The sequence below is a fragment of the Nyctibius grandis genome, chromosome 2 (genome assembly GCF_013368605.1).
Source record: "Nyctibius grandis isolate bNycGra1 chromosome 2, bNycGra1.pri, whole genome shotgun sequence".
In the NCBI taxonomy this organism is placed as follows: domain Eukaryota; kingdom Metazoa; phylum Chordata; class Aves; order Nyctibiiformes; family Nyctibiidae; genus Nyctibius; species Nyctibius grandis.
Window position 1 is genome coordinate 48974601 of NC_090659.1, and position 26125 is coordinate 49000725.

At 41.1% G+C, this 26125-nt stretch overlaps 1 protein-coding gene across 5 annotated transcripts in view; it reads left to right on the forward strand.

The window, feature by feature from the left end:
• The window catches only part of CYFIP1 (cytoplasmic FMR1 interacting protein 1), a 90443-nt gene that overhangs the window by 34913 nt on the left and 29405 nt on the right, over positions 1-26125 (forward strand). For 4 of the 5 annotated variants that reach the window (XM_068417704.1, XM_068417723.1, XM_068417714.1 and 1 more), the window contains 10 exons: positions 270-436; positions 1799-1946; positions 3810-3963; positions 5191-5347; positions 5913-6009; positions 6362-6438; positions 6532-6640; positions 7213-7332; positions 9998-10197; positions 21522-21609. In XM_068417704.1, coding sequence (XP_068273805.1) covers positions 270-436; positions 1799-1946; positions 3810-3963; positions 5191-5347; positions 5913-6009; positions 6362-6438; positions 6532-6640; positions 7213-7332; positions 9998-10197; positions 21522-21609 — 1317 coding nt within the window. Of the gene's footprint in view, positions 1-269; positions 437-1798; positions 1947-3484; positions 3507-3809; positions 3964-5190; positions 5348-5912; positions 6010-6361; positions 6439-6531; positions 6641-7212; positions 7333-9997; positions 10198-21521; positions 21610-26125 lie in introns of those variants that run through there. The other variant, XM_068417741.1, reaches the window with a different exon arrangement.

A 26125-nucleotide genomic window follows, 5' to 3' on the forward strand; every position in this document is an offset into this window, starting at 1 on the left:
AACAGGGATTTTCCAAAGATTAATTCTATACAAAGGAGAACATTCTCTATACACGTTTTCTATACCCAGTACAAAAAGACAGCATGCCCTGTGTTGACTCTGAAAGAGCATGTTTTCCTCCATTCAATATGTAGTAGGAGCACAGGAAAACTATCCTTTATCTTTTGGAACTTGCTAATTCCCCTTTTCTCATTTTCTGTATGTAAAAAAGGGCTTTTTGAACAATTATACAAACAAAAGAAGAAAAATACACAAATGTTTTTTTGCAGGTGATTGCCATGATCAAAGGTCTTCAGGTGCTGATGGGAAGGATGGAAAGTGTTTTCAATCATGCCATTCGCCATACCATTTATGCAGCTCTTCAGGACTTTGCCCAGGTCACACTTAGAGAGCCATTAAGACAAGCCATTAAGAAGAAGAAAAATGTCATTCAAAGGTAGCATTTGTGTTTTCATCTTCTCCTATATTCTTTCCCCCGAATCTTACTGAATTTGTTGCAGAATTGCACAGCGGTTGAATTTTGCCTCTAGTCTCCGCTACTAGTTTGTCTGGTATTCCAAGTTAGCTTGGTTGAATATGTATTGGAAGTTGAAGAAATCTGAAGTCAAAAATGAATGGCTGCCAGCATGGCTATAGTAAGAGCCCAGGCTGTCTTGAGCCACTTAGGACTACCGCAGGAAGTCTTGTGTTCCCTGTAGTTTATTTTTATTTTAAGGAAAGATAAGTACTGTAATATTAAAAGCAAGACTAGTATTTTTATTTTGAAGAAAAGTGTTACTGTCCACCTTCCTTATGATTCCAGTGTTTCCTCTCCTTGTGTCTCATGTTTACATCCCACCCCATAGTCTTATTTCTGCCCTCTTAGCATCCTGCCTTCTTTCTCAGCTGCTGCTGCTTTTGGCTTATTAGCCTTACACTTCTCTTCCAGGTGCTCCATCTGCCCATGCTGATTGGTGGTGTTTCCTGACCTTATTTTTTTGTCCGTAATTGTTTGCTTTTAATCTTGACATGTTTACCATTTGTTTACTCCCACATTTCATTGCAAAGCTGTTAGAGGTGAAAGTCTTTGGCTAATTAGGCTATTGCTAAATGCTCTGACTGCCACAAAAATACTGTAATAAGCTGAAAATAAACAAATTACTCCAAATTATCAAGTTTGCAAGAAGAGTCTTTTTGTCCCAGAGACTTTCATGAAATAGGAAGTGTTATTTTCATACCTGCTCAGATTTCGGAGGAGACATTTGCTTGAACATTCAGCATGCCACAGGATATGGCTGGCTGTGTTTCTGACAAGTGTCTGAAGTCCAGTTCAGTATTTGGAGTTAGAAGTAGGAAGCTGTATAAATTCCAGCTGAATTCTGGAGTTCTACTGGAAACAGGAATTTCGTTGCTTTTCATTGCCTCTCTTTGGTTTGGTTAGTAATCTGTTTTGGTTTGCTCGAATAATCTGCTTTTTGTGGTTCAGGAGAACAAAATGGCTTGATGCGCTTGCTCAGGACCCCAGAGATGGATTCTTGGCAAGTGACTTTGTCTCTGATGAACATGTTTCAGAGGTCAAATTTCTTCTGACAGAGGAGAAGGGCTCTGGACTATCCTTTTTGATAAACAGTGTGGAGTGATCGTTTCGTGCATGGGGCATTCTTGAAGTTCTTGGTGAAATAATTTATGGTTGCTCTGAGTTACCCCAAGCTCCCAAATGCTCGGGTAACTCTGGTGGAAGAGTGCTTAAAAAAAGTAAAATGTTCTCATCGGTGCACTTGGATGCATCCTGGTCTGAAGTCGTGTGAATTGTGTTCAGTGTTTTGCAGGCCATCAGAAAGACAGTCTGTGACTGGGAAGCGGGTCACGAGCCATTCAATGACCCAGCTCTAAGGGGAGAGAAGGACCCCAAAAGTGGTTTTGACATCAAAGTCCCAAGGCGTGCAGTGGGACCCTCCAGCACTCAGGTATTTTCCTGTCTGGTGGTTGTGATATCTGTCAACAATTATTGCATGAAATGTTTTCTCTCTGGCCTGAACTATTTAAAATTTGCAGGGTTTTTTTTTTTTAAATGCTAAAAATCTACTCTGGTTAGATTTATATTTACAAAATTATATATACTTAACCAAAATCCTCTTGTCTGGGTTGCTGTCACTTTCTACTGTGATGCATAATTTTTCCAAGTGTTCAATCTCTTTAATTTGACTACCTGGGAAGAAATATTTTCTCACTGAGCTCCTCATGTGTTTTAAAGGATATGTTTGAACTATTTGAATTATTTCTTGACTGACTCCCATCTCTGGTATGGCTACTGGATTTTTTTTGTTAAATCCCATTATTCAATAGATGTCTATGTAGTTTTAAAATACGTTTAAAATATAAATGATTGCCTTTAAATATGGGAGAGTATTTGACTTCTGACAAGATCCCTTTTGCTGTTCAGTAATGAATGATAAAATTGCTCCCTAAAATCTATTTGATCTGCTCCTGCTGCTAAAACAGGAAGTATTTCAGGTGTTTTTTCTGTGGTAATAACTGAAATCCCATACCTAGATGCTCGTTCTTGTTACCTCCGTATAATTATATTTTTTATTTTCTTTGTGGATTTGTTTGGAGTGTGTATGGTGTGGTATTCATAGCTCATCTGAGAAAATGAGATACTGAGCACTTTGGGTGAAAAATTGAAGGCAACTGTGGTTTGTAAAGGCAGTCCTTTAATACTTGAAATCTATGGGGAAGAGAGCATGTATGGATAATTATCTTGGGTAATAAAAAGTTGCTTCAGTTGTGGTAAGATGGGTTTAATGAAGATTTTGGTTTGGGAATTAGGAAAAAATGATTTGATTTCTAATTTTCTGGGGAAAAAAATTAACTATCGCCACCAGTGTGCTGCTGCTATGTGTGGTATGTTTAAGGGCTTTCTTTCACTGGCTGCAACAGGCTGTTGTACATGGTTCTGTCTGCTTTTTCTGCTCTTGGGCTGGCACACTTGTCTGTCTCGGCTGACAGGAGGAAGGGGGGGTCAAATATATCCATTTTAGATAGGTTTTTCTCAGTTTCATGCAGTTCTAAAATGGCTGCGTATGAATTGGTAATACTTGGAAATCTTTGCGAAATCATTGGAGAAGTTCATGACTCTCTGAGCATCCTCTAAAATGAACAAGAACTTTTCCCTTCGCTTGAGGGAGCACCAGATTGCAGGATTATTCTGAATGAGGAAACCTTTCTGTATGTCCTCCTCCGCATGCTTACTGTGCTGCTTTTCATTTTTAACAAACTAACACGTTTTCGCTGCTTCTGTTTCCCCTTCCTTATTTACCCATGTGTTTTTATTAACGGATTTTCTCTTCCCTGCCTGCCCCTGTCTGTTGGTTTTTAGCTCTACATGGTTCGCACTATGACAGAGTCCTTAAACTCTGCTGAGCTGTTGAAGCAGCTCAAGTCTCTGGGATTGGAAAAGCTATTGCATGTGACACACAAGTTTCTGAGGCAGTCCTACATCTATCCGCCTCTTTTAAACTTTGGTGGTAAGACATTACTTATTACTTCTACTTTTTGTGGTGATGTGAACTGTTCCACTGCAAATGGTCTGCTGCTAAGTGTCAGTGGAGGTCCCCTTGGCTTGGGTAGGCATTCGTGCTGGTGCGTAGGCTAGCGTTGCATCTGTTCCTCTCGCCTGAAAGGCTTTTACCCACACAGTGCCGGTTTTCAATTTGAAGTGGAGCAGTCGCTTACTGATAGTAATTCTCAGTGTTGCTCAACTAATGTACCATGTGTATTTTCCTTTTTTCCCCCCCTTTCCACCACAATTGTTTCCTTTAATGATACAGCTTTACATGGTGAGAACTATGTTAGAGTCCCTCATTGCTGACAAAAGTGGTTCCAAGAAAACCTTGAGAAGTAGCCTTGAGGGACCCACCATATTGGACATAGAAAAATTCCATCGCGAGTCTTTCTTCTACACTCATTTGATAAATTTCAGTGGTAAGATATGTAGATGATCAGTGTCCAGCTTAGCATGTCCTAACACCTCTAACACGACCTGGAAAATGTTTCCGATTGCCTAAGTCAACTTACCTTTGGTTTATTTATCAAAAGCCTTGGTCTGTCCAAACTTTTTCTGAGACCTGATATTCAGTATTGTGGTGGGATTTTTATTTTGACTTGTTATACATTTGTTTATAATGTGTCAAATTTCATATTGTTACCTCCCTTTTTTTTAATGTACATATTTATATAAATAAGGGACAGATAAGCCTATACACATTGAAATTTTAAAAAGGAAGTAGTTTTTGTGTTTGGGGGTTTTGGGGATTTTTTTTGTTTTAAGTACAGAGGAAACAAATTCTCTGTAGTGGTAAATTTGATGTCGTTTCACTACTCTTACTATTCAGTTAATTGTAATCGGAAACATCCTGTCCTAATGAATTCACCTACTGACATTGAATGTATCTAGTCTTTGTCATCACCATGCTGTGTTGTCTTTCATTTTTGTTTTGCTACTGGACTCCTTTACCCGCAGAGAAGGGGGAGCCTGTTAATGTCAAATGTCAGTCATAATGCTACTGGGGAACAGCACTTCAGAAGGTCTTCAGAAGACCTTAGTGTTGAAAGTTCATTCCTGTTTTGGTTCTCAAGCCTTCTGCAAAAGGAGGCTTGTGCCGAGTGTTTTATGGAGAGGTGGGAAGCACACCTCCATGCCCTTGACAGCAGCCTTAGAAACTTATTGTTTTTATCCCTCCTTCATGTGTCTGTCTGTCATTTCGTGCTCGTCTAATTGACAGGGATGTGTGGAGTGACTCAGTACTCCAGAGGGAGAGATAGTACTGGTGGATCCGGTACAATTTTGTCTCTTTCGCTTGCTGCTTCCCAAGTTCAGTGTATGGCTTTCTCAGCCCCCAGCAGAGAAATTAAACTAGAAATCCCCCTTTACTGGTGAACATAGTTTTTCTGTTTAACTGGTTGTCTGGTCCACTCCCACACTTTTTTCTGTAATAAGGCACCACTTTAGGGGCCAACATGGAGCTCAAAACTCGTTGAAAAAAGTCACGGGCTTTGTTTTGAATTTGCTTTACATATTTGGCCTATGTATAGCTCTAGTGACTCACACCTGCTTTTTTTTTGTTTCACGTTGCATCATCAGAATCACAGTTGTATTGTTCCTGGTGTATTTCTGTAAGAAGTGTAATTCTTCCTTATTTATTCTGAAAGAAACCCTGCAGCAATGCTGTGATCTGTCCCAGCTGTGGTTCAGGGAATTCTTCTTAGAGTTGACCATGGGCAGAAGAATCCAGTTTCCCATTGAGATGTCCATGCCTTGGATTCTGACGGACCATATTTTGGAGACCAAAGAGGCATCAATGATGGAGTAAGACCTACTTGTGCTCTTCCACTGAATGATTATTCTTAATGATTGCCATTCCTTGTTATAATGTTACTGCTTCAATTGATTCTAATGAGCAGTCACTGGGAAGGTATTCTAAACCTTTATAAAATTTTCCTCTTACATTTGCCAGTTTCCAGATTCTCAAAGTTTTCTTTTTGAAGTGAATAATTACAATGTGAAACCTTTCATGTAAGTATCATTGCACCAGCCAAATATGTTGTTCCTTGAGGCAGTTCTCCTTACTCCTCAAAGATGTCAAATATAACGCATAGTGGTAAAAGCATAGTTCCATTTTGATGGAAAGCTACATCTAGTAAACAAGTTTCAGACTGCAAACTTATCTATACAGTTTCTTGAACTAACAAAAGACTTTCTTAAAGGAGAAATTGTGATACTTTATATAAAAACTCAAACAAAAAAATGATCCTGTTTGCATGAACCACATGTAGATTACAATATTAGCTGGCTTACAACATCTTGACTGCACCATCCTAAAGAATCATAATTTCTATAGACGTGTAACTTTTTTTTATTCTTTTTCATCCAGGTATGTTCTGTATTCTTTGGACCTTTATAATGACAGTGCTCATTATGCACTTACTAAATTTAAGAAGCAGTTCCTCTATGATGAGATTGAGGCAGAGGTAAAGTAACCTTACCTACTGGGGAAAAATAGTCTGTTCCTGAATGTGAAAATGATGCTAAAGGCCAAGACTTATTATAAGAGATTCAGAACAGTTGGTGATAATAAACAAACTGAGAAGAAAGACCAGAATATGGGTAACTGGTTGGGTGATATGTTGTAAGAAAACCTGTAGATCTGTGCAAAATGCCTCACATTAATGCTGAAAACTGAATGTCATCTTTTCTTGTACTGGGAAATTTGGGTGCATTAACTTTCTTAATTATGTTTGATAAACAGTGGGAGGTCTTGGACAAGCTCCCCTCTTTTAATTTTAAGTATATCTAAACTGCACAATTTTTTTCCCTCCCAAGGTAAACCTGTGTTTTGACCAATTTGTCTACAAGCTGGCAGACCAAATATTTGCGTACTACAAGGCAATGGCTGGCAGGTAGCTATTCCAGTAGTGAGAACTGTTATTCGTGCATTTCTGCTCTGCTTTGCTGTCTAATATACTTTAAGCATTTTCTTCCTTTCATAACAGCCTGCTTCTGGAAAAGCGATTACGTTCAGAATGCAAGAATCAGGGAGCAACCATTCAGTTGCTACAGTCCAACCGCTACGAGACACTGCTGAAACAGAGACATGTCCAAGTGAGTTAACTCATACTCTGTTGTATTTGATTTGCTTGGCAATTTTACAATGGTGTTGGTTTATGTAGGTATATAAAACGCTTTCTGTACTTTATGTTCTCTCATTTAAGTGGCATAACTGACATTTGAGATCAGCTTTTTTGTCATACAAAGGAGTAAATTAAGAAAAAAACTTACAAGATCCTGTTTTAATGCAAATGTCTGTTGCAGTTAAGCAAACACAAGCCAAATAGGAATGTCACATATAGTAGCATTGTCTTCCTACGAATGACTTTCACCAGTTTACAATATGTTGTTGGCACGATGTCATGGAAGCTTAAAATGCTGATATAAATACTTAGATGTAACTGCAACATGTGATTTTACTTAGTTTTCTGACACTTAGGTTGTAAATTGTAGTACCTCATTTGTTCATGAGTTTATACATTTTGTCCGTCTGCTTTGTTTCTGTGTGTTTGGAACGCAAGTTAACCATGTGAGAGTCTGTTAATCTGTGGAGTCTCATAGTCCTTGTACAGCTTGTCTCGTAATTTGACTTTCAGTTCAAAACTTCATAGCATTTTTTTCTTTAGCTTCTTGGTAGGTCAATAGACCTGAACCGACTCATCACTCAGCGAATTTCAGCAGCCATGTACAGGTCAATGGAACTCGCAATTGGTCGATTTGAAAGCGAGGATTTGACTTCCATTGTGGTGAGTGTTGTGTTGCAGTTTTGCGAGAGCGCTAACGCTGCAGTTGGGGTCTAGATGCTAGTTTTGTTTTAATTTATTTTAATTTAATTTAATTTTTATTTATTTTATTTGCATTCAGAATGGCAGACATCTAGCCTTTTTTTCTCTTTATTTTTCCCCCATTATAAATCTGTATTTGTTTTTTAATGGCAGAAGCGAAAAAGTTTACCTGGCTTTGCTAGAAGTCCTCTATAACTATTATCTGAGCAAATAGTTGTACAGTCACTCCTGAAAGGAGAAGAGGCTGAATGACTAACAGGCAAACTTGTTTTATCCTAAACCTTCGTTAAATATATATAAATGGGAAATAATTTAAGCAGTCTTGGAAAAATAACAAAACTTTTCCCTCTGATGTTTTGTTTTAATTTTTCCTTAAGTGTGAAATCATACAACACTATGGTTGAAGTTGTCTGGTTTACTAAGTCTAGCTTGACAAAACCTCATACAGAGAAGCAGCTTAGTCTTGCAAAAGGCATTCTTTTAGTCACCTCCGGCGACATCAGAAATTATACTGGCAAATCCTCTGTTGACATTGTAGTATATTGTGGACTTTATTAATTCTGATGTGCTATGATTTTTTTCTCCCTGTGCCTTAACATGTTCAACCAGTGCTTGGGCCTGACCTGATGCAGTACTTTGGAGTATGCTGCTGTACATGGGACTGTGCAAGTCCCAGTACTTTTGAGACTGAGAATCTTGTTCTTTCCTTGCCCAGAAAAAAAATAAACCTGCTGCAACCGAGGGCCTTGGGAGTAAGGTGTAAACATCACTTGTAGAGAAGGTGTCTACTAGAAGCCATGAGGAAACAAGGAAAATGAGCACTCATGTGATTTAAATTTTTGTAAATGCCCACTTCTGTCCATGCTTATAGATAAATTGCAGACCAAAACAAAACAGACTTGTGCCTGGTGGATTCAAAATGAGTTTATTTACCCAGGCGGCTTGGATTTGTAGCATGACAAGAATAACTTTTTGTGGAGGAACAAGATCTGACTTATGCGTTTGGAAGAGCATCTGTGCAATATCGAGGTGTCTTTTTGAGTTTCCTTATTAAAATGCTAAAAAACAAATTTTATTTCCAGACAGCATAAATTTGACAAGTAAATATGCAGTCAACAAGAGAAATATCAGACACATTCAGTTCTGCTGGAATGAAAGAAAAAAATTAAAAATTATGCAAGAAATTTGGTCTTTCCATAAGAAGTTTTTTACCAGTGAGATTTTGTCATGCTGTTAACTACCTTGATTTAATTTCATCCTTTACTGAAGATAAATCAAATGCTGAGGCATAGAGCGTCCTTCACTTTTCAGCACTTGGTGTTATAACCTTTGAATTATTGAAGTGTGGAGTTTTTTTGTTATGTGCAGGATTTTCTTAGTGGCTAAGTGAACAGAAACCATTGATGATGTGTTTCTTAGGTTGCAGATTCTCACTTTTTCTTGAGTTAGAAAGTGGAAGGGCTAAGGTGTTATCCCTCCACCATGCTCCTTTTTTTTTTTTCTCCTTTATTTTTGTTTTATGCAAAATAATTTCTGCTGAGAACTGCTTGGTTTCCTCAGTGAGAAACTGATACTAATAGCTTAACTAATCACTAATTTCTGCTCTTTTTCAAGGTAAATAAGTTAAATGAAGGTAGTTAAAAGACTGAGCTATTTTTTTCCCTCAGATTGGACTCAATACTGCAATAACAATATAGTGGTTTTTTCCTTAAAGTAACTGTTACTCACAGGTTTGAAAATCCTTTGAAACATGGAGCAATTAAATCTGACAGCACTAGATGGGAATATGACCAGTAGTTTGATGCACAGCCAAACAAAGCCACTGGACATTCCTTCACTAGGTCATTGCACAACAATCTTTAAAAGCAGTGCTTGGGGGTTTTTTTGAAGTGAGAGGTTGTGCTCCTTGTGTTTGGTATTTTCAGTGTCTGATGTCAGAGATGGATTTTTTTTTTTTTTTTTTTTTAAAAAGAAAGTGCCAGAGACCATACTAGGAATTTCTTGTCAAGAGGAGAAACATTATGAAAGGCAGTGCTCATATATAGTTGTGTAGTCTGCAGCTAGTGATTTTGTGGATACCTTCACAAGATTTGTAAATGTCTGGTCTGGTCTTTCATTGCATCTTAGTACATTCTTCACTGGAGTAAACCATGAGAAGGATTTATGGTAAATGTGATGTTATCCCTACCAGTACTACTACAAAAGTTAGTTCACCAGTTGTCCTACTGAGCAGAAATTACTTTGTGATAGCTTGTAAAGTAGGGAATGCAGAAGATGCTTCTTGGCCTATGTCTGACCCCATTTAAATGTTGGAGGTTTAACTTTTTGCTCAGTGGAAGAGGACTCGGCATAGATCTGTATTTAAGGCCCGTCTTCAGCGTCGACCAATTTTAATGAATACCCTTAAACTCTCAGAGGGTTTTAGTGGGAAATAGTTACAAAACAATCCCAAGAGCACTGATTCTTTCCATCTCTTATCGTTTCAGTAAGAGACTATGGGAGAGTCAGTTGTTCATTTTGGCTTCTTTCTAAGTCTTCTATTTCGTCAAGGTCATTTATGTACTTTATTGAGTTTCTCCACCTTATTAAATGCACTGTTCACTTCCTTTCCTCTTGTTTTTTGTAGGAGCTGGATGGCTTGATAGAGATAAACAAAATGACTCACAAGCTTCTGAGTAGATATATGACCTTGGACAGCTTTGATGCCATGTTCAGAGAAGCCAATCACAATGTGTCAGCCCCTTATGGAAGAATCACTCTTCATGTCTTTTGGGAACTCAATTATGATTTCCTTCCAAACTACTGCTACAATGGATCCACTAACAGGTTAGCACAGCAGCCTTTTGTTTGCAGCAGTTCTTTTACCACCCTCCTGCAACTTCTTTCCTAGCAAATGCTGACAAGTCCGTCTCCATTCATTTAGTGCGTCTTCTACTTCTAATGCTTTACTTGAAATGAAGCAGCATGAGTCATTTTACTAAGTACTGTCAAATGTATGAAAGCCGGTTATTTGTCCACGATAGAAGCCAAATGTAACCGCAGCATCCAAATTCTGTCATTTTAACGGCTTAGCTATGATACGCTGAAAAATAAAGTGTGCCCAAAAATACTGCAAAGTGCATATCAGGAAGATATTTTGGTAAACAGGATCCTCAACTGTGAGATGATGGAAATAAAATCATATTCCTGATTCTGCGTTAATGTGAAGAAAAGATTTGTTTACTGGAGAAGGGAAGAGTTCAGTGTTCACTGCAACTACAGTTGCAGCCTTTAAGGAGAGTGAGTAATGGAAATAGAAAGAGGAAGGTAGGATCTAAAGTTTGAATGAGTGGAAGGTGCAGTGCTTGGCACTTTGCATTTCTGGGCTTCCTGCTTGTGTGCTGTGTTTAGGATTTGTGTTGCTTTTAGCCTTTACTCAGGTTTCAGTTAAAGCACTGTGAAGTGACAGTAAAGTGATATTGAATATTGAGCTGTTGAAAGAGAAGGAAACCTGTTCTCATCTTTCACTGTCTCCTTGGAGAGCTTTCCCTGTCTGACATGTTCCATGATGGTTATGTTGCATTTCAGATCCAAGATTTTGTCTGTGGAAAAAAAAAAAGGGTGTTTTTGTGGTTAAGTTTTAGCCAAGAAGCTTCTGTTACATGAATCTGTCTACACAGGAGAGTTGAATGTATTTCTAAGGAAGCTACTGTGCAGTTGATGTATCTGGAGATCGATATTGGAATATTCAGTGCAATGTATTAAGAATCATATAAGCATAATCTTTAAAAGAAAATCTTAATGCTGATCCTTCACCTGTCAGCCTTAATGAAAGACATTCAGTAGCTCCTATAACACTTCAGTCTGTGTTCATCCTGACTATAAGGACGGCCGTGCTGCAGACCACAGTGCTTGGGAAGCAAGCGTGGAATGCCAAAGGACACTGGCAGGATCCCGTAGGACTGTTGCTTGTCTGTTGAAAAACTGTACGCACGAATTGAGTTATACTGATCCTCAAGCTTGTCGGGTAATTAATTCAGGATAATTAATTTAAGAGATGATAAAGGGAGCCAGATCTTAGGCAGTATGTGTACCATGTGTCCAATTTCATCACAGAATTGCTTTGGTTTCAGTCAAAACCAGCAGCATGGAGAGAATTAATGTGGGTGTTGCACATGCTATATTGGTGCCCGTTTGATGTTTTTGCTGGGAGAGGGAACAGGGAGTTTCTATCCCTTTTATAGTTCTTAAGCACATTCATTATGTCTATTGCTGCCTTGCTGTTAGCCTGAACTCTAAATTGATGAGCTCTCTCTGCATTCAGCTGTACAGGTTATTGTGTGCAAATAGAGGAGTACACAGTGAGGAGCTCTGTGAGAGCTGCTTATTTTTAATTCTTGACTCTTGATAGGTAATGTCCTTGCATGAAAGCTATGTGTAAACAAGGGAAGAAAAGTAACAACAAAAGGCTGGAAGAAAGAGAAATTAGTATGATAAAAGCAGAGAGGTTGCTTGGTGGTGAGGGGTTTAGTGGTAGAGCTCCCAGGAAATTTGTAATGTCTGTGGCTTGCCTCTCAGTAATTTGACCACAGACTAGGTGTAAAGGTCCTTCTTTAAAGTTAGTGTTTTGGTCAGATTACTTGTATCCAGTACCTTTGAAACTTTTCCCAAGAATGCTTGAACGTGATGATTTCAAACATTTGTAAATGAGTGTTTTGAAACCCTGCAGGTTTGATTCAAAGGCTAAGGCTATTCATGCAGAAGTATTGAAACATGTTGCGTGTTTAATTATTTGGGACTTAGGCATTTTTTTTATATCTGATAATGTACTGAGATTAAACAGTGAAGCTGCTATTAAAAGATTTAGCAATTTAATAATTGCAGTTCCCAGTTTTCTGAAATTTAGTCTCATTAATGCTGGCCAGCTGCGCAGCCCTGTCCAGACTGCGCAACAGTTTGTGGAGAAGGAATGGGGAGAGGGGACCTCTGTGGATGGGCATTAGCAGGGAAATCCAAGGGTGTTTTTGATCCACCTGTTGTCGATCAGGAAAGAAAGAGAACAAACTTTTCGATAATGGCATGAGCGTATGAACTGCAGGCGAGGTCAAAGCCCTCTCTAGTCCAGTGTCCTGACACTGGCAGCAGCCATGCAGAGGCCGAGTATGAAAACAAGGGAGGCTTGCGGTGATTTTTCTCCCAGGAAATGTGCCGGCCTCTAGCAACGTTCAGGTGTTTCTGTAAAACAAAAATGGTGGGATGTTAGTGCATTTCTGGCCCTTTACAGGTATTTTTTTTTTCTCCATTGCTTTGTCCATTCCTTTTTTTTTAAAGCTATGTGAGGTTTTGGCATTCATGATGTGCTGTAGTGAGGAGTCTGCAGAGAAGCTGTGTGCTGCATGAAAAAGGTATCTTTTAGTTTGCTCTCAAGCTGTTGCCTGCCAGTTCTTATACTGAAAGTGACCATGAACAGCCATTTCCCACTTGTCTTTTCTGTGCTGCTTGGGATTTTTTTAAGAGCCCTCTCTCATGTTGGCTCTCAGCTGCACGTGTTTCCAAGCCAAAGGTCTTTCCACACCAGGAATCTTTGTCATGCTTATGCCTACATCTGTACTTTTTTCACTCCCCTGTATCTTTGTGGAGTTAGGAGGACTAGGGCTGGCAAGAGGATTCATATGACACAAAGACAACTTCCAGATTTTGGTTCTTTGTTCCTTTTCCACTATCTGTAGTGTTCCTTTTTCTGCTTTATTTTCTTTACTAATTCTAAGCTGATCATTTCCTTCCATGATAGCATGTTTTGTGTTCAGGGTTAACAGATGAGCAAATGTAAGGCAGCCTAGACATTTATTTGTATTGAGGATTTTCTGTGCTTTCTTGACACAAATGATAGTGAAATCTCACAATTGCTAGCCCTTGTTGTCATAGGGGACTTCAACTTACCCGATGTCTGCTGGAAATACAATACAGCAGAGAGGAAACAGTCTCAGAGGTTCCTGGAGGGTGTGAGAGAGAACTTCCTGACACAGCTGGTGAGTGAGCCAACTAGGGAAGGTGCCCCCTGGACCTCTTGTTTGCAAACAGAGAAAGACTTGTGGGTGATGTGATAATTGGAGACCATCTTGGGCATAGCGATCATGAAATGATAGAGTTTTCGATTCTTGAAGTAAGGAAGGGGATCAGCACAACTGCTACCTTGAACTTCTGGAGGGCAGACTTTGGCCTGTTTAGCAGCCTGGTTGACAGAGTCCCTTGGGAGGCAGTCCTGAAGGGCAAAGGGGTCCAGGAAGGATGGACACTCCTCAAGAAAGAAATCTTGGAGGTGCAGGAGGAGGCTGTTTCCAGGTGATGAAAGACAAGATGATGGGGAAGAAGACCAGCTTGGCTGACCAGAGAGCTTTGACTGGAACTCAGGGAAAAAAGGAGAGTTTATGATCTTTAGCAGAAGGGGCAGGTGACTCAGGAGGACTGCAAAGAAGACGTGAGTCTGTGCAGGGAAAAAATTAGAAGGGCCAAAGCCCAACTAGAACTTAATGGCTACTACCGTAAAAGACAACAAAAAATGAATCTCCATCCTTTATTGGATGTGGGGGGAAACATAGTGACAAAAGATGAGGAAAAGGCTGAGGTGCTTAATGCCTTCTTTGCCGCAGTCTTTAGTAGTAAGACCAGTTCTTCTCTGGATACCCAGCCTCATGAGCTGGAAGACAGGGACGAGGAGCAGAGTGAAGCCCCCATAATCCACAGGGAAATGGTTAGAGAGAGACCTGCTATGCCACTTAGACATGCACAAGTCTATGGGGCCAGATGGGATCCACCCAAGGGTACTGAGGGAGCTGGCAGAAGTGCTTACCAAGCCACTTCCCATCATTTATCAGCAGTCCTGGCTAACTGGGAAGGTCCCAGTTGACTGGAAGTTAGCAAATGTGATGCCCATCTACAAGAAGGGCCAGAAGGAGGATCTGGGGAACTACAGGCCTGTCAGTCTGACCTTGGTGCTGGGGAATATTATGGAACAGATCATCTTGACTGCCATCATGGGGCACGTACAGGACAACCAGGCAATCGGGCCCAGTCATCGTGGGTTTCTGAAAGGCAGGTCTTGCTTGACTAACCTGGTCTCCTTCTATAACAAGGTGAACCGCTCCCTGGATGAGGGAAAGGCTGTGGGTGTTGTCTGCCTTGACTTTAGTGAAGCCTTTGACGCTGTTTCCCACAGCATTATCCTAGAGAAACTGACTGCTCATGGCTTGGATGGGCGTGCGCTTTGCTGGGTAAAAAACTGGCTGGATGGCCAGGCCCAAAGAGTTGTGGTGAGTGGAGCTAAATCTAGTCGGCAGCTGGTCACAAGTGGTGTTCCCCAGGGCTCAGTATTGGGCCAATTATGTTCAATATCTTTATCAATGATCTGGACGAGGGGGATTGAGTGCACCCTTAGGAAGTTTGTAGACGACACCAAGTTGGGCGGGAGTGTTGATCTGCTGGAGGGTAGGAAGGCTCTGCAGAGGGATCTGGACAGGCTGGATCGATGGGCCGAGGCCAACTGTATGAGATTCAATAAGGCCAAGTGTCAGGTTCTGCACTTGGGGCACAACAACCCCATGCACTGCTACAGGCTTGGGGAAGAGTGGTTGGAAAGCTGCCTGGTGGAAAAGGACCTGGGGGTGTTGATCAATGGCTGGCTGAATATGAGCCAGCAGTGTGCCCAGGTGTCCAAGAAGGCCAACAGCATCCTGGCTTGTATCAGAACTAGCATGGCCAGCAGGACAAGGGAAGTGATCGTCCCCTTGTACTTGGCACTGGTGAGGCCACACCTCGAGTACCGTGTTCAGTTTTGGGCCCCTCACTACAAGAAAGACATTGAGGTGCTGGAGAGAGTCCAAAGAAGGGCAACAAAGCTGGTGAAGGGTCTGGAGAACAAGTCTTATGAGGAGCGGCTGAGGGAACTGGGGTTGTTTAGTCTGGAGAAAAGGAGGCTCAGGGGAGACCTTATCGCTCTCTATAACTACCTGAAAGGAGGTTGTAGCGAGGTGGTGTCGGTCTCTTCTCCCAGGTAACAAGTGATAGGACGAGAGGAAACGGCCTCAAGTTGTGCCAGGGGAGGTTTAGATTGGATATCAGGAAATTTTTTTCACAGAAAGGGTTATCAGCATTGGAACAGGCTGCCCAGGGAAGTGGTGGAGTCACCATCCCTGGAGGTATTTAAAAGACATGTAGATGTGGTGCTTAGGGATATGGTTTAGTGGTGGACTTAGTAGTGTTAGGTTAGCGGTTGGACTTGATGATCCTAAAGGTCCTTTCCAACCAAACCGATTCTATGATACAAGCTTCCTGAGACAGCAGTCAGACTTGTAGCTCCATCTCCTCTCAACACATTATCCAAGTCTGTATTCTGTGGAAGAAAGTAATGTGTATAGCACTCTTCCAAATGCAGTATGACATGTTTCTTCTGAGGATACAGATTTATCACAGAATGAACAAAAAGACCAGCTTTTTATTTTTCAGTCTTCCTGCGTGCCTCCCCCTTCCTTCTGCGAGCTCTCTGTCTCTCTCATACTGCTTTTGAGATTAGTTTTTACAAGAGAACAGCTGCATCTTCTTGTCTTGCATATACTCTCTGGTAGTCACTGTCAGAAAAATTTTCAGCCCTTTCAGGCACTGCTGGAGCAAACCTGAAAAGCAGCACTGGCCGTGAAAACTACCTAGTTTCTGCTACAAAGAGCCAAATGATGTAGTTATATAGGCTCATACAAAGTAGGGGCGACTGTAGTCAAATACTCCATCAAATTTGATAACAAGCACTTTATCTTCCCCCACCTTAAAAAAAAAAAGTCTTTCTGCCAAAATGGAAGGTGATAGTGATGGAGTGGTGGGTATCTGTTACCCTATCATGCTCTGTGTTGTCTGCTGTTTCCTTACACTTCCATTGTAGCCTCCTGTTCTTTCTATCTTGGCCTCCTTGGAATTAAACCTTGCAAGAGAGGTCAAGGACAACAGAAAGGGCTTCTTCAAATACATTGCAGGTAAAACCAACACTAGAGGCAATGTAGGCCCACTGATGAATGAGGTGGGGGCCCTGGAGACAGAGGATAAAAAGAAGGCGGAGTTACTGAATGCCTTCTTTGCCTCTGTCTATACTGCTGGAGGCTGTCCTGAGGAGCCCCGGACCCCTGCAGCCCCAGAAGAAGTCAGGATAGAGGAGGAATCTGTCTTGGTAGATGAGGGCTGGGTCAGGGACCAATCAAGCAATCTGGACGTCCATAAATCCATGGGCCCTGATGGGATGCACCCGCGGGTGCTGAGGGAGCTGGCGGAAGTCGTTGCTAGGCCACTCTCCATCATCTTTGCTAAGTCGTGGGCAACGGGAGAGGTGCCTGAGGACTGGAGGAAAGCGAATGTCACTCCAGTCTTCAAAAAGGGCAAGAAGGAGGACCCGGGTAACTATAGACCGGTCAGCCTCACCTCCATCCCCGGAAAGGTGATGGAACAACTTGTCCTTGGTGCTGTCTCTAGGCACATCAAGGACAGGGGGATCATTAGGGGGCACTCAGCATGGCTTCACCAAGGGGAAGTCATGCTTAACCAACTTGATAGCCTTTTATGAGGACATAACCTGGTGGATAGATGATGGTAAAGCTGTGGATGTGGTCTATCTCGATTTCAGTAAAGCGTTTGACACGGTCTCCCACAGCATCCTCGCAGCTAAACTGAGGAAGTGTGGTCTGGATGATCGGGTAGTGAGGTGGATTGTGAACTGGCTGAAGGAAAGAAGCCAGAGAGTGGTGGTCAATGGGACAGAGTCCAGTTGGAGGCCTGTGTCTAGCGGAGTCCCTCAAGGGTCGGTACTGGGACCAGTTCTATTCAATATATTCATTAATGACTTGGATGAGGGAATAGAGTGCACTGTCAGCAAGTTCGCTGACGACACAAAACTGGGAGGAGTGGCTGATGCACCGGAAGGCTGCGCAGCCATTCAGAGAGACCTGGACAGGCTGGAGAGTTGGGCGGTGAGAAACTTAATGAAATATAACAAGGGCAAGTGTAGAGTCCTGCATCTGGGCAAGAACAACCCTATGTACCAGTACAAGTTGGGGGCAGAGCTGTTGGAGACCAGCGTAGGGGAAAGGGACCGGGGGTCCCAGTGGACAGCAGGATGACCATGAGCCAGCAGTGTGCCCTTGTGGCCGAGAAGGCCAATGGCATCCTGGGGTGTATTAGAAGGGGTGTGGTTAGCAGGTCGAGAGAGGTTCTCCTCCCCTCTACTCTGCCTGGTGAGGCCGCATCTGGAATATTGTGTCCAGTTCTGGGCCCCTCAGTTCAAGAAGGACAGGGAACTGCTAGAGAGAGTCCAGCGCAGAGCCACAAAGATGATTAAGGGAGTGGAACATCTCCCTTATGAGGAGAGGCTGAGGGAGCTGGGTCTCTTTAGCTTAGAGAAGAGGAGACTGAGGGGTGACCTCATTAATGTTTATAAATATGTAAAGGGCAAGTGTCACGAGGATGGAGCCAGGATCTTCTCAGTGACATCCCTTGACAGGACAAGGGGCAATGGGTGCAAGCTGGAACACAGGAGGTTCCACTTAAGTATGAGGAAAAACTTCTTTACAGTGAGGGTGACCGAACACTGGAACAGGCTGCCCAGAGAGGTTGTGGAGTCTCCTTCTCTGGAGACATTCAAAACCCGCCTGGACGCGTTCCTGTGTGATATGGTCTAGGGAATCCTGCTCCGGCAGGGGGATTGGACTAGATGATCTTTCGAGGTCCCTTCCAATCCCTAACATTCTGTGATTCTGTGATCTTGGCATTCATGTTCAAGAAGAGTGAGTTAGATCTAGGATTCACTAAGAGAGGAGATATAGGGCTGCCCTTAGGTCTGGTAGACTGGACAAGCTAATTTGAGAAGGCTGGAAGTTAAAAGTGTTCATCCCAATTAGACAGGGAAGTGCAGAGGGACACTTTCTGTACGAGCAGGGAGGGAGGATTGTGGTATCTTATTACTTCTGAGACGAAGCTCAGAAAGTTTGTGAGAGATTGTCTGTCTGATCTGGTGCCTGCAGTAGCAAGGAAGCGGGCTCATTGACCGAAGTGGTCTCTTTCAGATTCCTCCTTATTTTCTTAAATAGATTATGCTAATTAGAATCACAGAATCATTTAGGTTAATTTGTATGAACTCCTTGCTGGTAGGTATCACAGAAACACCAATATAAAATGATTTGATCCCTAAAATACTTACTTTGGGGCTCATGTTGTCCTTTAGCAATCACTGTTGCAAAGCTTTGGTAAGCCAGCAGGCTTTTCATCTGCTTAATCTACTTTGCTTACAACCTGTGTTGATTAAAATGGATAAATTGCTGTGAGATCATCAACACTGATTAAAAATTAAAAGAACTGATTATCTTGGAGTATGCCAAAACCTGCATCCAGCAGTATCTGAGGGAAAGTAGAAATTTGTCTAGCTTTAACACTGATATTCAAAGAGCTTCAGTCCTTCAAAGAGATGTTTCTTTTTCTTGGAGGAGGAGCAGGAGGAAGCCAACCATCAGGATGTCAAAAAGAACACACACACATACATTGAAGAAGTCTGAAGAATAGCAGATGATGCTGAACTGTAAAGATTTCTATGTAGCTCTTAGTTTTGTGAGGTCTAATCTCTAATATTTATCTGAATGATATATTGGGATTAGTCACATACCTCCTAGAATGATGCATTTTCTTTTCCCTGTTGTACCCTCAGTACTTAGCTGTAGCCCCGCCGTAAGATACCAAATGTCTGTATCTCTTGCTCCTACTTCCTTTTCTTAACCTCTTTTTTTCGTCTCTCAGCATCTTTCCCCCACGTCCCTCAAGAAAGTATTAAATGGGTGCTTGCTTCAAGTCTTTAAGAAACCTTTAAGGTTATTTTGCTACTATTCTAAAACATTAGAGATGGAGAAACCCCCAAGAATGTAGAGGAGCACTGGGGAACACATGAGTTAGTTGTGTTTGTACAGAGCTAATGAAGCTTAGAGACTGTGTCTTGAAGTATTTCCCTGGTGTTTGATTTCTGAGGCTCTGAATTCTTCTCAATCCAAATACAGTCTGACTGGTTATCTCCCAGACACTAATGACACTGTAGTTCAAATATATTCATAATACCTTTTTGAAAAGAGAAAGAATAATAGTTACAAATTCCCAAGTCATGGGATGCATCCACATTTATATTCTGAAACACTCTTTTCCTTGTGAGAGTTTTAATTTAGTGATAATAAATAAGCTCTTGCCCAGTCTTATCTCAAATGACATGGTATCTCTCTTGATTTCTTTTGTTTTAGAGATTTTCTTAGGGCTTGAAAATTGATGTCAGTTTGAAAAGGAATAGGATTTGGGGAGAAAGAAGCGGGAATAGAGTAATGTCTGGGACTGTCATATGTTGCAGATTACTTTGAATTCCATCAAATGCTTACATAATCTCTGGTAAACTCATTAATGAAGTATCTATGCAGAGAACAGGTTCAAGTAATCTCAAGAGGAAGTTTTCAGTGGCTATGTAAGTGAGAGAGAAGGGGGGAAACTTGTAAACTGAGGAAATGTAAATGTAAGAAAATTTAAATTATATATAGAGAGTATAAAAATAATACACATAAATGATCTTTTTTTCCTCAAAGCTCTGAATGCAAGCACTTTCTGGACTTCAGCAAGTACAGGTACTTTTGGAAAGACAGGGCTAAAATATACATGAAAAAGTAGCTGAAACTGTGGGTATACGTGTTTTTTGAGCAGGTAAAAAAACAATACAGAAAACCTTGTCCTGAAGTTATAGTTCTCACAAAAATGATTCAGATTACTCAGAAATAAAACACAGTGGGAATAATTGTAAGCAACATGGTGCAATTTATACATGTTTGGGTGAAACAATTTTTGATTAGAATGGCTGTTTTTGTTTTCAACTAGAAAATGCATGTATTAAAAATAGAATTTCTGTGTTCTTTCTAGGAAGAATTATTAATGAATCATTTATTTTGTGTGTTGATTAAATTCAAACATATTGTAAACAAAAACAGAGCAAGATATAATTGTATCTTATATTATAATATACTCCAAACTTCCTTTCCTGAAACCTTTTCCTAGATGCATGTATTTTACTCAGCTATCACTCGGAACAGCCTGATCTGATACAAACATTTGATGTACACTTCTTAAATAGCTGTTTACCTCTTCCCTGTGTGTATACAGCTTTGCACCATCTGCCAAGAAATCCTTTTTCTCAAATTAAAAAATAAAGTAACCATCCAACCTGGAAACACACGCACCAATAATTTTGCTTGGTTTAGTAAAGTTAGGCAGAATCAGAATTGTAGGAGATGTTGATTAACTTCTTTCTGCACTGAAACTATAGTGCTGCAAAATGTGCATTACACAGTTAACAGGCAGCTTCAGGGGAGAAGGTCTGCGCTGCTTGTTCATGAGAGGACTCCTGCCTGCAGAGTTCTGCCCAAGCACCATTCTTCAGATTCTGGGGACCTCAGTTGGGAGTGCACTGTTTGATCCTGTCTTTTGCAGTACTCCATATTTTTGTAGTTCTCTTGTCATCCTCTTAACAATATACAAAGGTAAAGCTAAACATGACTTCTATTAGTACATGTTCACACTAAAGTAGTAAAGATCAAACTTTTGAAACATTAATTTTGCTACAAGGATTATACCCTTCCTCCTGACTTTTTTTGAAAGTGTTAACCTAAAGTATTTCTCCTGCTGTGAGTTTCTTTGGGGGGAAGCAGCTCCAAAACATTCAACAGAAAAGTCATGTTCTTTGAAGGTGTAGTTCATTCTTAAGGACTTAATTTTGGAAGCACAAGGAGCTCCCTTACTCTCTGTGAGAGGCTATTGCTACTTTGTTAGTTGCTTCTCTTTTTGCTGAGCTGGGCTAGAGTAGAGGTGGGAAATATTCTGGGACCCTGCTCACCACTGGAAGAACAGGGTCCCAACAAGTGATGGAGAATTGCGTTATGATTTGTGTCCAGGCTTTTGGGCAATGCAGACTACGTGCTTCCGCAGTTTCAACTTGGGCTGAAAAGCTACGGTCTGGCTTTGATTTTATATGTAGACAAAAGCAGTATTATACAGGGAATGGTGCATCAGGCACACATCTACTAACCCAAGTATAATTAATGAATTATTTTTTTTTGTTTTTATAGATTTGTTCGGACCGTGCTACCATTTTCTCAGGAGTTTCAGAGAGATAAGCAGCCTAATGCACAGCCGCAGTATCTCTATGGATCAAAGGTTGGATTTAATTCCCTCTATATTTATGGTTTACTCATGTTTAAAGGTATCTTTTTTTCATTATAGAAATTATGGAATATGAAAGTTATTAAAAATGGACTCAAATACATTTTGTGAGTATTTTAAATTCAACATACGCTTTTTTTTCAGACTTTGCTGTGAAGCTCACCATATGTTTCAGCCAAAGTGCAAGTGATTAGTCTGATGGTTAGTCTTATCTGACATAGCTAAAAATAAGTCCTTCTCTCAACCACCTTGCATTGCACAGTTGCTTGTAGTGGCAGAGCAGACTCAAAGAAGAGATTAATTAGTCATCTGGTGAAGTGAGAACAAGAGCCTATCTTGGGTGCAGCTGCTCCCTTGTTACAGTGGTGAAGACTGTGACGGCAGGAGGAAAGAGAACAGATAGGAAAAACTGCTTCAGATGTTATCTGGCTTAAAAGGAATATAGATTCTGACCATTCTAAACTAGCAGATAGCAAACTGCTTAAATGATTTCAAAAAACCCCATAGCATTTCTTTGGCATCTTCAACCCAAGGTCCTCAAAGTTGTTGTGACGAACTTGGCCTTCTGGCACTCTCATCTCCTGCATTAGCATAATCTTTCTTGCTTTGCAGATTAGGAGTGCCTAGAAGGTTTATGCAATTTTTCAACAGAAAGTTTTCAACAGAAGTGTACATGATATGTAGTCAGTACTCTGTGCCTTAAGGCAATGCCTGATACTGAGGTTGGAAAGGAGTTTACATGGGTTACAAGTTGAGAGAGTACTTGGGACAAGAGAACAGTCACGGGCTTTTGTGGAGCCACCCAAGTCAGGAAAGTTAGTCTGTATTCACAGGACCAATGCTGTGCTCATGTGTGCAGTGTTGTATGTTGGAGGGATAAATGTATTCTCCCTGATCACTGCAGATTTATTTTTTTACGCTTCAGAATTATTACCTGAGTCTTAACGACAGTTAAAAGCATAGCACATTAACATATATCTGCATTTTTAACATCCAGTCAGAAATATTGATCTACTTCCAACAGCAGTAAAAACCAGCAGTAGTATCTTCAGCAAATCATTTGAGAATATTTAACAAGATGTCACTCTTAGTTTTGCATTCTTTTATTGAGTATGAGGGAGGCAAAATGAAAGTATGGAAAAGATCAATAAAACTATAAGGATCAAATTAGAGGATTGTTGACTAAAAAAAAAAAAGTTTTAAAATTATGTACTCAGTTATCCTTTAATTTATATAAGTGTTCTGTGTCATTTTCACATCTAGGTACTTTCATTATCTAGCTCCTACTTAAAGATGAGTATAATTAGTCCTTGTCTTACTGTTATTTTCTGCTCATCATATCCTAGTTATACAGTGCAGTCTCTGTGAAGTGATTTGCCCAGTGAGCTAGTTTTTGAGAGCTGAAAAGATAGCTCAGAAGTTACGAAGTTCAGTCCTAATATACCTGCTGCATTTGTAAAACGTTTATGCTTTTAAAATGTGAAGGAGGTGGAACAAGATTTACGTGTCTTTAATGTGGAATGTAACAGCTGATTGTCTGATACTATGAATGGTGTTTTACGTAATTGTTCTCCAACAGGGAACAGTAAATTACAGGAAAGTGGGATTTTCTTACATTAGAGTTATTGTGTTCCTTACTATTTTAGGAATTCACCAGATGCAGTGTAAAGAGCAAAAACCCCACTGAATTTAGTAGAGATTGCTAACTTAATTTATCTAAGTGATGATAAAGTGGGGTGAGTGACAGAGGATTAACTGGGGAACCCTTTTTTTATCAGTCAGGTTACATTATTAAAATGAGTTTAGTAATCTTTAGACTGAGAGCTATACATTTTCAGAAATCTGATTATTTTTCTATATGAGCAGGAGCAATCAAGGGAGTTCTTGGATGCATTTCTGGAGCAAGTTTCTCAACTAGATATGCCTATATCAGCTAATATTCCTGACACTGTAGTTTTAAATTTTTACAAGACTATATTTTGATTATTGAATCTAATGTATTTTGGAATTGAGGATATCTGAATGGAATTTTAGGAGGACATGTCTACTGTATATAGCAAGTAACAGATAGTACTTCTTACATGATAGAGGCTACACATTATAGCATGTGATATAATTGCATGATATTATTGTGTACTGTATAGCCAGGTTTGTCACAGAGCACATCCTTCTTTGGGTCCTTTAACAGTTACATTGTTGAATTGCCTCCTGAGTGGATAATAGTGGGGTATGGAGTAGCGAAGTATTTTTTATTTTATTGTCTTTTTTGAGTTCTTGAACTACTCAAGATATTCAGGTAAGCACTTTGTATTGATCATGTAGCCAAGGAATATGACTTTATTTTCCTTATTGGACTTCGTTGTTGTTGGCTGGTTTGGGGTTTTGGGGGGTTTGTTTGGGTTTTTGTTTTGTTTTTATTTTTTTTTTTTTAGCAATCCATGGTGTTTATTTAAGTCAAGACAAGAGCATTGTGGTTTCTTGTGCATATGTACACTCATACGTGCATGTATTGGACTGAAAAGGCTAAACACTTTCTGTGCAGAATCTTTGCATAAGCAATGTGCTTGCTTAAGAGTAATTAAAGAAATTTTTAGTTTTGATCTCAAAGTGTTCACGTATTCTGAGATATTTCTAAATGGATCAAAGCATTTGGTCTATATTAATGTGTATTGATGCTTAGCATAGACAGTTGTGTCCACATTCTCTGTTGCATCTGAAGTTTTCTGAGAGGTATCTTCACCCAATTAGCAAAACAGAAACCCACAGATACAACTTACTTCTCCTGGGTGACATGGGAGCAGAGCTGTCAGGTGGGAAGGAGCCGGCCTGCAAAAGCTCATCAGCCTTTTAAGTGACTGAAGTATTTTAAAAGCTCATTGAGCACCGTCATTGAAATCCCTTTACTGAGGTGAAGTGTGTGTAGGAGTAATGAAATGAATGTTAGAAAACTGAAATTTGGCAACATGGGCTGGATGCATAAAATACTTAACAATGTAGGGGATGGGGTAGTAGCTGGGCTTGCACCACTGGGGCAACGCTCTAGTGTTGAGGTAGACCAGGAGGCCCCCCATCCCCCTGGGGTGAAATCGGTGTGCTCAGCTCGCTCCCTGAAATGCCTGTACACCAATGCGCGCAGCATGGGGAATAAACAGGAGGAGTTGGAAATCCGTGTTCGGTCGGGGGGGCTATGATCTAGTGGCAATTACAGAGACTTGGTGGGAAGCCTCGCATGACTGGAATGTGGTCATGGATGGCTATGTCTTGTTCAGGAAAGACAGGCCACTAAGGAGAGGTGGTGGAGTTGCTCTTTATGTGAGTGGGCAGCTAGAATGTATTGAGTTCTGTCCAGGGGGCGGATCAGGAGCGAGTTGAGAGTTTGTGGGTGCGAATTAAGGGCAGGCTGGCAGGGGTGATACTGTTGTGGGTGTCTATTACAGGCCACCAGATCAGGATGAGGAGGGTGATGAGGCCTTCTACAGGCAGCTGAGAGCAGTCTCGCAAATACAGGGTCTGGTGGTTGTGGGGGATTTCAACTACCCTGATATTTGCTGGGAGGCCTACTCAGCCAGCCATCCTCAGTCCAGGAGGTTCCTCCAGTGCATTGATGATAACTTTCTGATGCAAATGGTGGATGAGCCAACTAGGAGAGGAGCGCTGCTGGATCTTATCCTTACTAACAAGGAGGGTCTGGTTGAAGAGGTGAAGGTTGAGGGCAGCCTTGGTTGTAGCGACCATGAGATGGTAGAGTTCAGGATCTCATGTGGCAGGAACAGAATAGCTAGCAGAATCGCAACCCTGGACTTCAGGAGGGCCAACTTTGGCCTTTTCAAGCAATTGCTAGGGGAAATCCCATGGGACAAGGTACTAGAAGGTAAGGGGGGCCCAAGATAGTTGGTTAGCATTCAAGGACTGCTTCTTCCGAGCTCAAGATCAGAGCATCCCAACAAGTAGGAAGTCAAGGAAGGGTACCCAGGAGACCTGCATGGTTAAACAGGGAACTGCTGGGCAAACTCAAGTGGAAGAAGAGGGTGTACAGATCATGGAAGGAGGGGCTGGCCACTTGGGAGGAATATAAGTCTGTTGTCAGAGGATGTAGGGAGGCAACTAGGAAAGCTAAGGCCTCCTTGGAATTAAACCTTGCAAGAGAGGTCAAGGGCAACAGAAAGGGCTTCTTGAAATACATTGCAGGTAAAGCCAACACTAGAGGCAATGTAGGCCCACTGATGAATGAGGTGGGTGCCCTGGAGACAGAGGATAAAAAGAAGGCGGAGTTACTGAATGCCTTCTTTGCCTCTGTCTATACTGCTGGAGGCTGTCCTGAGGAGCCCCGGACCCCTGCAGCCCCAGAAGAAGTCAGGATAGAGGAGGAATCTGTCTTGGTAGATGAGGGCTGGGTCAGGGACCAATCAAGCAATCTGGACGTCCATAAATCCATGGGCCCTGATGGGATGCATCCGCGGGTGCTGAGGGAGCTGGCGGAAGTCATTGCTAGGCCACTCTCCATCATCTT